Here is a 13,518-nt window from a genome sequence, read left to right as displayed (position 1 = left end):
TAGAGTGCAAGGTCACTTGTCAGCAAAAATTCCTAAACTTTTTAGTCATGCAATTAGCAGATCTTGTTATCACAACAGTCTCTAGTACAGGCTGGTGAGCAGCCACTCATGTGTGTTCTCCATGAAACAATCCATCATGACTGCTGCCTTACTGCTGCTACAAACAAAAAATTCAGTTATGGGCAGTAAGGCTTTAGAATTTCTACAACTAAATATGGCAGGAAACAAAGTAACACACACACACACACACACACACACACACACACACACACACACAGAGAGAGAGAGAGAGAGAGAGAGAGAGAGAGAGAGAGAGAGAGAGAGAGAGAGAGAGAGAGAGAGAGACAGAGAGAGAGAATAATAACATTATTGAAGTATCACTATAATATCGTCCTGAACTTACCATCAAATCACTTGTGGTTTGTTCCAAAGCTTCTTTGTCCTGCTGTACTAATCGCAATGCTGATATGGTTTCTTCATATTCTCTCTTCATAGCTTCGTGCTCCTTTTTAAATTCTGCAATTGTTTCCTGAAGTCGGCATTTTTCTTCATCAAGGATTAGGTTCAATTTCTCTAATTCCTAGCACCAAAAAATTTTTCACATTACCTAGATAATATAACACTTACATCTCAAAACACAGCAATAAAAGTATCACTGTGTCTAATGGCTTTGATGGGGACAGAAAGTTAAACTATGACCTTCCTTTAACACATATATCTACTACATGGTATGTAACAGCGCATTTAAAGTCAAGAAATAAGATATCAATTGCACTGTCACACATATAAAATGAGCAAATCTCATTTTTTTTATATGCAAGCTGCTTCACTTGTAGTGCTGAGGACAGGATACCAACAAAGGATTGAAAGGTATGATAAACATAACAAATTTTAAGAAAAACTAAGTTTTCTGAATAAAATATCAAAAATATCATTTTCCATGAAAATGATACAGGAAAATATTTAGACAATAAAAGTTCAAATAAGATAGTTATCTATGTCAGTCACTCATTTTATTTCATCCCAATGTACTCCGAGAGTTTACATTCCCATTTTCTGGTGGAATAGTATCATGTTACATTTTTGCTAGTTGGATGCAGCCAATCGTTTGTTGTTGTTTCATTTCATTGCAAAAACATATAACAGGCACTCGTTAGTGCAATATGGCACTAAGATTATAAATTTTAAACAGTGATAGAATTCCTTACAATCTGCTCCAGGCCACAGAGCTCTGCGGTTTGTCGTTAGTACAGATTGCAAATAACTCTACCACTGTTTAATATTTATAATCTTAGTTCCATATTGTGCTAACAGGTGTCAGTTAAATGTTTTTGCAATGAAATGAAAGAACAATAAACGATTGGCTGCATCCAGCTAGCAAAAAAGTAACGTAATATTGTTCCGCCTGAAAATGGGAGTGTAAACTCTCAAAACACATCATGGGATAAATAAAATGAGTGACTGACATAGATAACTTTTTTATTTGAACTTTTATTGTCATAAGCAGTCACAGTTCCTTACAATAATCCAACATGGACGACATAAGGCTAAAGTATTAAGAATTGTAAGGACTACTGAAGAATTTCCTTGAGTCAGACTCAATTATATGAGATGATATTCTTTATCAGTAACAACAATGAAAATTGTATTAGTGTGCTGTGTGCAGCGTAAGATATCACTATGGGAAAGTGATGTGCTACAAGTCTATAGTATAGATGAATGATGATTGTGGACATAAAAATATTTGTTAGTTTGAATAGTGAGTGTAGAATTGTGTACTGTTTGGAAATTTCACTTGGTTTGTGCATGAACTGCAGATGAATGCAGCATTTCTGCAAAGTGGCATGACAATAGCTGCTTCATCGCACTTCAAGGTAACTGCTGATGAGGGGGTTTATTCCATACAGTCTCATTCAAGATTAGAGATGCACTGCGCACCACAGGGCAATGAGTACTTTGATGATTGGTATCATGGAAACAAGAGAGGAAGCTGATCTGTCATTCTAAAGAGAACTGTCATTCAAGTTGTTGTGAGAACAACAAGTAATATCATAACTCAAATTGCACACAAATATGGTATGAGGTGTTTAAGTACTGTAATTGATGGAACAATATAATCACTTATGAGAGGGAATGCTTTCCATTATTTTAGTAGGACATTGAAAATTAGATACACACTTTCATACTTTCAGTATAGATATACTAGCAATGGAGAAATCCTCATCAGAGGACGACAATTCAAATGATGTTGGTCCAGAATTTAAGGATAACAGAAATAGTAACCGACTCACATACAATTTCCACACATAGAACACCTTAAGTACATATACAGACTGATTAGCGTATACATATTTCTGTTCCATACACTGACAGTGAGAAGATCCCAAAGTGTGTGTGTGTGTGTGTGTGTGTGTGTGTGGTGTGTGTGAGAGAGAGAGAGAGAGAGAGAGAGAGAGAGAGAGGAGAGAGAGAGAGAGAGGAGAGGTGTGTGTGTGTGTGTGTGTGTGTGTGTGTGTGTGTGAGAGAGAGAGAGAGAGAGAGAGAGAGAGAGAGAGAGAGAAGAGAGGGGGGGAAGATACATAATATATATTTACAAACATAAATATTATACAAATCTTCTTCCACACATCCTAAGTGCCTTGATCCTCATCTGAAGTACTTGACCCAACATTACTATGGAAACCGTGTAGCTGGGACAATACTGCTGTTGACTGCTGTGGCACCACTACTCAGCTGACTTTTGTCATAAGGAGTGCCCTCTGACAGTATCGCAGCAAAATTCTATAAGCCACACGCGATTGGCATGAGTCAATTGTGATGCAATCTATGGAGTGTACTGCCAGCTAAGCTTAGGTGCTACAATTTTGGATTCAGTTTGTCACAGGATTGAGTGAGGTGATGCAGTGGTTAGCTGACTGGACTTGCATTCAGAAGGACAATGGTTCAAACCTGCATCCAGCCAGCCTGATTTAGGTTTTCTGTGATTTCCCTAAACTGCTTCAGGCAAATGCCGGGATCATTCCTTTGAGGCAAATGCCGGGATCATTCCTTTGAGGCAAATGCCGGGATCATTCCTTTGAAAGCACGTGGCCGATTTCGTTCCCCAGCCTTCTCTAACCTGAGGAACAGATGACCTTGCTCTTTGGTCCCTTCCCCCAAATCAACCAACCAACCAACAAGTTTGTCACAGGCAGAACTTCGGAATATGAACTTAATTTAACTTGCACAGTTTCTGAAGAGTATAATGTAAATATATATTGTTGTAAATTAACCAGGACACATCCCTGCTAGTTCATATGCAACTTGCCTTGACAGAAGTGGCAATGACTTAATGCACATGACACATGCAAATCAAATCTTAAAACATTTTTGTAATTAGGTGGAAATGTAGGTTTTTCTACCATGGAACACTTACAACAACTACTGATACAAATCATGCAGGTTTATCAGGAGCTAACGACAACTATATCAAGCAGAGAAAGCGTAGTAAATGTAGCAGGGAAGTCTCCCACACCAACCACATTTACAGCTTTTCCACAATTTGAGAAACAAAATGTGGGTTGCTTACTACTGACAACTGCTGTTATAATTCTTGGGTTTGACAAATTTCCAACTTGTAAAAACTAACAGCCATGTTCTTATGAGGAAAACCTGAACTGTATCACATAATATTGAAATTGGAGCCATTAACAAATTAAGCAGAACTGGAGTTGTCTAGAATACTTCCTTTATTACAAGAACATTTTCCACATGGAATATATTACTGCAGTCAGGTTAGAAGTAAGAGAAAAAGAGGATACTAATCAATCTTATGTGGACTCAGCTGCCCACCTGCATGGGGAGGGAGAGAGGGAGGGAGAGAGAGAAGGAGAGAGGGGGAGCGGGGGAGAGAGGGGGAGAGGGGGGGAGAGGGGGGAGGGAGAGAGGGGGAGAGAGGGGGAGAGGGGGGGGAGAGAGGGGGAGAGGGGGGAGAGGGGGAGAGGGGGAGAGGGGGGGAGAGGGGGGAGAGGGGGAGAGGGGGAGAGGGGGAGAGGGGGAGAGGGGGAGAGGGGGGTGAGAGAGGGGGAGAGAGGGGGAGAGGGGGAGGGTGGAGAGGGGAGAGGGGGAGAGAGGGGGGAGAGAGGGGAGAGAGGGGGGAGAGGGGGAGAGGGGGAGGGGGGAGAGAGGGGGGAGAGGGGGAGAGGGGGAGGGGGAGAGAGGGGGAGAGGGGGAGAGAGTGGGAGAGGGGGGAGAGGGGGGAGAGGGGGGAGAGGGGGAAGAGGGGGAAGAGGGGGAAGAGGGGGAAGAGGGGGGGAGAGAGGGGGAGAGAGGGGGAGAGAGGGGGAGAGAGGGGGAGAGAGGGGGGGGAAGAGGGGGAAGAGGGGGGAGAGAGGGGGAGAGAGGGGGAGAGAGGGGGGAGAGGGGGGAGAGGGGGGGAGAGGGGGGAGAGGGGGGAGAGTGGGGAGAGGGGGGAGAGGGGGGAGAGGGGGGAGAGGGGGGAGAGGGGGGAGAGGGGGGAGAGGGGGGAGAGGGGGGAGAGGGGGGAGAGAGGGGGAGAGAGGGGGAGAGAGGGGGAGAGAGGGGGAGAGGGGGAGAGAGTTAGTCTGATCTTGGGGAAAGGGGGGGGAGGGAAACAAAGAGAAGGATGAGTCTCCATCCATTACTGTCTCATAATTGATAGATCCTGTCAAGGAGAAGAACATTAAGAAATGTGGGCCAAATCAAACTAATTCCACAGGTTGTATTAACAATGAAGTATCACTGGTTTGCTATTTTCACTTTGTGCTTACGTGTACTATAAATGAACGCACTAAAAATGTGTAGAAGGATATCGGGCTACATTGAGAAAAAAAAAGCTACTGCTGCTGCTTAATTTGTGCCATGGAGTTGCTCCTCATCTGCCTACTTGTTCATTATTTGTGTCAATAGACAGCACCTATTTATTTGGTTTTGAATATGTATACATTTGAAATGAATATTGTTTACAACCATGATGTTAATGGGATCCATCAGTCCTTGAATTTAAGTGTCGAGGTAATTTTAAAGTAATATTTGTGATTAATTTCCTTTTGACTGGCAGAGATTCTCACTTTCTCATTTCCTGTCCACTTACCCGTAGTCCAGTAAATCTGGAAGCGTACTGTGCAAACAGACACTAAACCAGTCCTCAAGAACTATATAAGCATACTAGACAAAAAAAAATCTGGTCACCCCCAATAGACATCAGATTCACACTGGGTCTCTAGCCCTGATAATTATCTCAGTTTGGTGAAGCTGAAATTCAACATGTTTCTTCACGTCTGCCACAGCCTGCTGAATACACTTATTGATCAATAGCATTAAATCCCATAGACTGCAGGGATTTTGACTCCTACATTTCAACTGACACTGTGAGAAGTAACAGACATTTTTATGGATTTTGGATTGGATACCTTAACGATTTGTTGAGGTGTGCTAGGGTGCTAGAGTCTTCAACAGATTGGAAATGTATGTGTGCAGGCTTGTGCTATCATCTTGGAAGGTAGAAGTATCCTCAGCACATTCATTATGCAGATATGAAGAACACGCAACACTTTGTCACCAAGAATTTTGTAATAAACATTCTGGTTCATAGTTACATGAACCTGAATGAGTGGGCCCAAATCATGGTTTGGGAAACATCCCCACACCTTAACAGAACCACTAATTTCTGAGCTACACCCTCCACACATTGCAGGGTTAAATCACTTGTGCTGTCAGTGCACTTGACTCTTGCATCATTTGACAAAATGACTAAATCGAGAATTTTGGAACACACTACATGCTTCCAATCAGTTACTGTCCAGTTTGGTCTAATGAAAGCATGCAACCTTTTTTGCCACTGTGAGCAATGCCTTTTGCAATATACCTACCTCTAAATGCCGATTAAAATCAACCAGATCAACGCGACATGCAATGCCATGGTAATACAACTAGTTGGGGAAGTGTTAAGAGGAGATGGACCTACAAATACTATGTATACAGGTCCTATATTGTACATCAAGGATCATTATGCCATACGTCAGTTATGGCACAAATCATAACATCAGGTCACCATCCAATGGTTGCCATTATTGTGCCACACAAAAATATAACAGATGAAAACACATCAACTGTGTGATGAGCATATGGTGGTAACACAAATTGTTACTGCCTTCACAAAACTTTACATAACGAATCAATGTTTTCAACACTGTCAGGATATACAGAAAAGTTAAAAACAGCAGTAGTACTGGGTGGACAGAACTGACAGATTTTCATAAAGGAGCCAAATGTGAAACCAACATTGTGGAGGAGCAGAGTTGTTGATGAAATAGGACTTTGCCTTCAGGATGCCACGCAAGAAATTAGCCTTCATGTCACAATTAGATCTCTCAGCCCTCCTACTTTTCAAAATCACAAAGGTGCAGCAACAAATATAGCTATGAATGGTGGGCTCCGTGTGGTTCCCAAGTCGTGCAGTGACTGTAAACCATAAAATTACCAAATATGCGACTGGTTGCTGCATATTTGGTAAATACAGCTATCACCCTTTCAAACTTGAAAGTCGGTGACCGCATCGCAAACTGGAAGGACTGTGATGCATTTTCAATAAGCGACCATAATCTCATTTATATTACAATTACAGGCATAGATAATTATTTAGACACTAACATCCAGCAACCACGAGTGACTATACAAACCACATAAAACGAATTGGGAACTTTTAAAGGAAGAATTCAAGATACAGCCACAGCACGAAACTAGATTTGATGTTGATGCAAAGCCCAAAAATTCATGCGAGTATTGTAAATGGCGCAACACAAGGCAATACCAACATCTGTTAGCAAGTCAAAAGAGTTAAAAATTCCCTGAGTCCCACCCTATAGTTCTTACGATGTGGAGCAAGGCAGGCAAGAAGATATTACCAGAGATCCTTAGGGGAAACAGAATAACACAGAACACTGAGTTTCTATCAAACAGCCAAACAACAATATAAAATACTGTTACACCAAATACAATTAGAGAGGCGGGAGGCACACACTAAGACCCAAATGGTAACAAATATTTGGGGTTTTCCATATAAACTTAAAAACAAGGCTTGATAACCCACTGTATTATCAGCTTCAAGATGATCCAATGACACGTTAAATGACAGACAGAGACATTAGTACAGTACCTACTCAGAACTCTGATGCCGGGTGATTCAAGATGGAATACACAGAGTACCGTCAGCATCTTTGCTCTGTGTTAGTAGAAATGAAATGATCATATGGCATTTATTGGCTGGGATATCCACTTTGGGGTTTGGCCGCCATATTCCAAGTCTTTTAGATGACGCCACTTCGGCAATTTGCTTGTCAATGATGATGAAGGACACACAACACCCAGTCCCCTGCTGGGAATCGAACCTGGGCCCCCTTGCATGGTAAGCGGTAACCCTACCACTGCGCTACAGAAGTGGACTGTATTACTTGAGCAGCATGGGAATAACAGTGTTGTGATTGCAACTGCCCAAGAGGAAGTAAGGCTGACAATAATGTAATTAAGGTAGAAGAAAGTACCAAGGCACCAGGGCCTCATAGAATGGTGTTGGTGTTGGTGTTGGCTCAGCTAGTGGACCAAACTGTATCATATACATTAGTGTTATTAAATGAATGTTTTTTTTTCAGTGATGGGTGCAAAAATCTGGAAAATCTCAATATCATTACACTAAAAAATGGTAAAGACGAAGACTAAAGAGAACTGAAATCTTACAGGCCAATTTGTTTGGTAAATGTTCTAGCCAAACTACAGGAACAGCTTCTGGCTGCTGCCTCACAGATCGCAGACAATTAAGGGGCATTTAAAGGGCATGAGCTCCCTGTAGTACAGTTTCAGGAAAGGGAAATCCACCATGGATGTGATAAATCACCCAGTGCATACTGAGAACACCTCAGATGATAAGTATGTTATACATATAAGACTGATACAGCCGGAGCATCTGATAATTTATGGTGGCCCACTGTGTTCAAAAGACTGAAGCAGATGGATTGCCCCAATGTGTCTACAACACCCTACAAGATTATTGCACAGACAGGCAGGTGCAATTGGAATAACTGGAAAGAAAGCTATGAAAAATGTCACCAAAGGCTGTCTGCAGGGCTCTGTCTACGGTTCAGAGCTCTAGGATGTTTCCATAGAGCCGTAACTGAACCAGCTTCAGAGTATAACAAACAATAACAAACACTAGAGGCTGGATCGCCTATGCAGACGAACTGCTAATTATAGTATCTACCCACACAAAGGCTAAATGAGAAGAAAATAGTTGCATAGTTCTTGAAACACTAAGTAATTACTGGGTAGAAAACAAACTAATGATAGCTGCACATGAAACAGTTTGTATGTTACTGAAAAAACATTTTCAAAAGCAAGAAATCCCACAATACTAATAAATGAGCAACCTGCGAAAAGAAAAGTAGCGTATAGGTATCTTGATAAAAATATCAACAAAAAGTGAAACTTTCATGCACATGTACAAATATAGTCTGCCACAGAGTCATTTAAAATCCTGAACAAAATACCAACAATTGGCCAAATAAGCCCTCAGCTGCCTCTTAAGTGTAATAAGAACATACAATAATGTAATCTTAATCACTACTGTATGCTACTGGTTGAGCACTTGGGCTCATAGGGCCAGAACAGTAATGACAGCACAGGCTCTACAGAGAGCACAGAAAAGTGTGCTCCTGCATCTGACAGGAGCTCACAGACCAATACCCACAGATGCTCTGCTGGTGATACTGAGCTTAGTAACTCTCGACGTAGTTGCAAAAAAGAGAGGTGCACAATATTGGCTCAAAAAGGGGCAATATGACAAGTTAAAGGAGATAGTGGGCACAAAGTCAAGTTAAATAAGGAAATAAAAGCATGCATTTATAGAGAACAGCAAGAAACATGAGACAGGGCAGAAACAGGGAAGAGAAGATCCCAGTTCCTTCCTAAAATAAAAGAAAGATCCATACTGGCATAGTTCCATCCAGCCAAGGGAGCTAAGCATTACCTGTTAATGAAAATACAACACAGCACCACCAACAGTTGCAAATGGGGAGCTTTTGACGAGATGTCACAGACCAAGACAGGAATGTCTTTGGCAATACAACACTCCATAACACAAAAAGGAATGAGGAGCTGAACTCAATAACCGGCAAGATATTAGCCTATGAATTGCAAGCCTGCAAAGCCGAGAGACGACCAAGAAGAGCTCATACATCATGACAATGTTCTGTACCACCACCTTCCAGAGGCAGTTAGGAGATGAACATTGTAGATCACCAGGAAGATCTTCCTCAGACCCTGACAACCATCTCCCAATTTCCACAACTTGGATAGCAAAGCAGCACTGCCTCAGCATGCCAGGGGCTAACTACCCACACAAATGAGGAAACCTAACTTGATTGTTATACTAAGTACAGTAGTGTAGTTTAGTGTTGTAGTAGTGTAGTCCTATTTCTGTGAATTTTTTATGACACTACACGCACTACTTGCACACTACTTCTTCAAAGAATTTCGAGTGGGTTGTGTGTTGTGAAGGAAGTCAGCTACACCCAACATATGATTTTTACAGGGAGAGGACTAGCAAAGCTAAATCTCTTTCATGACATACAGCTGCTATACAGTGTTTGTGTTCTGTACTAAACCTCAACAAAACTGGCAGTGCGACTCAAGAATTATATGTAGAACCCATGATGCACTTTAACTGCTTTGTCTCTAATTTTAGCAAGAAAACCAACATAGCACAGTAAAATAGAATTCATTGTTTCCCACTAGCCTCTAAGAGCCACTCCGCTGCAGTACCATTTGATCACTAGTGCTGGCTGGAACAGAAGACCACACTTTTGTGGTGGAGTCTCCAGTCTTCTCACTTTTAAATGTTCAAAATTAAGGATCTATTATGTCGAGGAAAATGTGTAGATACTAATAGAATACATGTTTATTTTACAAAAAATGTGATGTAAGTGAGAAACAATCCTATTTAGATTATGAGAAACTACAACTGTGTGATTGTAACATAATGGTATCCCCTCTTTAACCAGATGCATTATGAGCTGTCAGGGAATTATGTTTCACGTGGAAAATGAATTCTGTCCTTCAGGGAAACAACTCTGATGAGGTGAAATGTCTGTCATGTGGTGGCAAATAACATCAAAAGACCTTATCTACTGGGCATTTCCTTTCCCACATTGCTTATTTCATTTGTTTAGATGTGACTCAATCACTCTCAAAGCTGAAGTCTTCTTGTCAAGCCAGGAACAAAAAACATGAGATAAAACAAACACACACACACACACACACACACACACACACACACACACACACACACAGAGGTGTCTCTCCTAAGAGTCATGAGGCGAATTTCTTCTGGTGTTCCAGCAGATATTGGCAGGTTTCTTTTTTGTGTAGCTGGAGTGAGCCGACACAACCAGTGCTCATCAAGTCTTTCATACAATGGCCAGTATCAACGAAAGGCACTTCGTTTCCCACTGTAAGCAAAATAATTTTTGAAGCAGAACTGGTCATGGCCATCCGATACAGTGATCCCAGATTAATCCAGTGCTCTATTTTGTTTTGTACACATATATTACCAGGAACAGTAAAGTTCTAAGCAGTGGCATCACCACCTGGCCCGCACTGACTATCACCAAGCATACACAGCTATTAAGTCACTGTTTATTCTCTGTGTTTTACTGTCACTATTAATACATATCAATAAAACAGATATAGGACTAGACCAATCTGGGAGCTTTCTGTCAAATGAGCACATAAAATCACAATTGAAAAATAATTTTGTTTGTAATGGGAAACAAACTAATGCTTTCTGTTGACACTGGGTGCCGCATAAGACGTGACAAGGCTCACTCCAGCACACAATGCAAAAAGGGTGTTAATTTTAACTGAAGACATTGAAATACCTCAAAAACAACACATAGGATAAAAAAAAAAGTTATAATTCCAATTAGTGTGTGTGTGTGTGGGGGGGGGGGGGGGGGGGGGGGGGGGTCCAACGATACTGCATACCACATTCAACCCGCCACCCCACCCTGTGCGCAGATGGCAGTGAGTAACTTTGAAATCTTCAATGGGATCCCCTGTATTTTATTGTAGATTACAGTTCTATGGAAAAATCTACATACATTCTGTCTGAAACATTTTCTTCATTTTGGCACAGGTGGCGCTGTAATCAGAGAAATAGAAAGGGGTTCACAATCATTTTACGGCATGCTATTCAATGGCCCTTCAATATACAATGGCGCGTGGGACCTCACGTCCATGCTGCAAGGGTAGGACAGGCCACTATTTTATAACTTCTAACTGAAAACCACATTCGCAACATTGTTTTCGTACACTGCATTCGGAGCTCACATATCATGCAGATATAGAACAGAGAGTGGCTCATTACAATATTTGAGCAGTGTTTACTGCCCTTCAACATACCTATCATTTGAAGAACAGAAGTGCAAGTGGACAATGAGTGGTACAACCAAACAAGAAAAAATTGAAATGATCCTGATTTACAGAGAATTTAGGAGAAATGTTGAGGCTTCTGTTGTCTTGTATGCTGAGTGTTTTCCAGAGAAAGCTCTCTCTCATTTGTTCTTTTGCAAGGTTGTAAACACCTTTACGTCTGATGGCAGTGTACAAACTGTCAAAAGAAAAGAAAGCGAATATGTTACAGGAGAAGCTAATGCACTACAATCCATGGATAAGCACCTGGCAATTACACCACAATTCTGCAATGTCTATTGGTGCTATTGCCACAATACTGCATCATCATATGTATGATACATATCAAAAGTGGTGTACCAAGGATTTCATGGCGCCATTTTCCTTAGCCGGGTAGCATTTTGTGAGTGGGCATGTCAAAAAATGATGATGATGATGATTTAGTTGAGGGGGCACTCAACATCATGGTCATCAGCGCCCTGACGAAAAGTCAACATGAAATCTCATGGATGGGGACGAGGTCTATCCCCACATGCGGAGCAGATTACAGTGTATTAAAGTTTGCGACCTTCCCTACCAGTTTAGGGATGAGGCCTCATACTCACAAAATTTCACCACTCTGTTAACACTGGTATCGGTATCTGCGAGGATGGTGGGCAGATCTCCAGAGAAACCGAGGGCTGCCCTAATATCAGTATACAGGACACACATAGACACAATATGCTGAACTGAAAGCAGCACACCACAAACTTCACATAATGGTGGATCCTCCTGCCGGAGGAGGAAGCCATGTGTGAAAGGACTATGTTGAATGCACAGTCTGGTAAGCAAAACCTCCTTCCAACGGCGAAGCTGCCACGAAGTCCACCAAGCCTTTGTGGTCGATTTGAGCGACCACAGTTTCTTGTCTGACACCTGCAACCATTCAGTCTCCCACTGACGCACGATGCATCTGTCAGAAAATGAGATAATGACGTGCAACGGGATGGAACATTGATGGACAGCACCATCCCAAATGCTTCCTTGGAAGTTTTGTCAGCCATGTCGTTACCCTGCATCCCAAAGTGGCCAAGTACCCAGCAAAAGATCACCTACTTGCCACGGCATTAGATCCGCTGTAAAGAGTTATGGATGAGTTGAATCAGCGGGTCTACCGGATAGGTCAACAAATCCAAACAACCCCCACATTTTATGCCAAGGTACTATTTTCTGATGTGTCTACATTCAAAAGCCATGGTAACGTTAATCAGCATAACATGCGTTACTGGAGTGTAGATAATCCCCACTGGTTATGACAGTTGACCATCAGTGTCCTCAGTCGATTAACATATGGTGTGGCATTATGGGGAATAAACTCATTGGTTCAAATACAAACAAAGAGATAGAGGGGCTGGCCAGTACTTACCTCAGCTCAGTACAGCCAAAAGATACACAAAAAACAGAACCGAAAATTTAGGTTCCTAGCTTTAGGAACAAATGTTCCTTCATCAGGGAGGAGAGAGGGGAAAGAAAGGGAAGAAGGGAAAGTGGATTCAGTTACTCACAACCCAGGTTATGAAGCAACAGGGAAAGGGAAACAGAGAGGGTAGCAAGGATGGAGGCATGGTTGTCAGAGGGAAGCCAAAGATATTCTACTGTAAGTACTGTGCCGGCTTCAAACCAAAGAGGATGCATACAGAAGTAAAGAGGTATACAGTATAAAGATAAACACAACTATGTAGGATGAAAAGATGTGTGAATAGCTAAAGAGGAAAGGGAAAGAGGAGAAGACTGAAGAGTAAATGGGAGAAGACTGAAGAGTAAATGGGAGCGAGGTTGTTTAACGTAGGTTCAGTCCAGGGGGATGGCGGGATGAAAAGATGTGTTGGAGTGCCTCCATCCTTGCTACCCTCCCTTTTTTCCTTTCCATGTTGCTTCATAACCTGGGTTGTGAGTAATTGAATCCACTTTCCCTTCTTCACTTTCTTTCCCCTCTCTCCTCCATGATGAAGGAACATTTGTTCCGAAAGCTAGGAACCTAAATTTTCGGTTCTGTGTTTTGTGTATCTATTGGCTGTA

The 13,518-nt window shown here is 41.9% G+C and overlaps 1 protein-coding gene across 3 annotated transcripts in view; it reads right to left on the bottom strand.

The window, feature by feature from the left end:
• The window catches only part of LOC126352582 (pleckstrin homology domain-containing family D member 1-like), a 184,620-nt gene that overhangs the window by 158,508 nt on the left and 12,594 nt on the right, over positions 1-13,518 (bottom strand). For all 3 annotated transcript variants that reach the window (XM_050002698.1, XM_050002700.1, XM_050002699.1), the window contains one exon: positions 404-580. In XM_050002698.1, coding sequence (XP_049858655.1) covers positions 404-580 — 177 coding nt within the window. The remainder of the gene's footprint in view (positions 1-403; positions 581-13,518) is intronic.

The sequence above is a fragment of the Schistocerca gregaria genome, chromosome 1, assembly GCF_023897955.1.
Source record: "Schistocerca gregaria isolate iqSchGreg1 chromosome 1, iqSchGreg1.2, whole genome shotgun sequence".
NCBI lineage: Eukaryota > Metazoa > Arthropoda > Insecta > Orthoptera > Acrididae > Schistocerca > Schistocerca gregaria.
The sequence above is the reverse complement of the archived record's forward strand: the minus strand, read 5'-3'. Positions and strand labels throughout refer to the sequence as shown.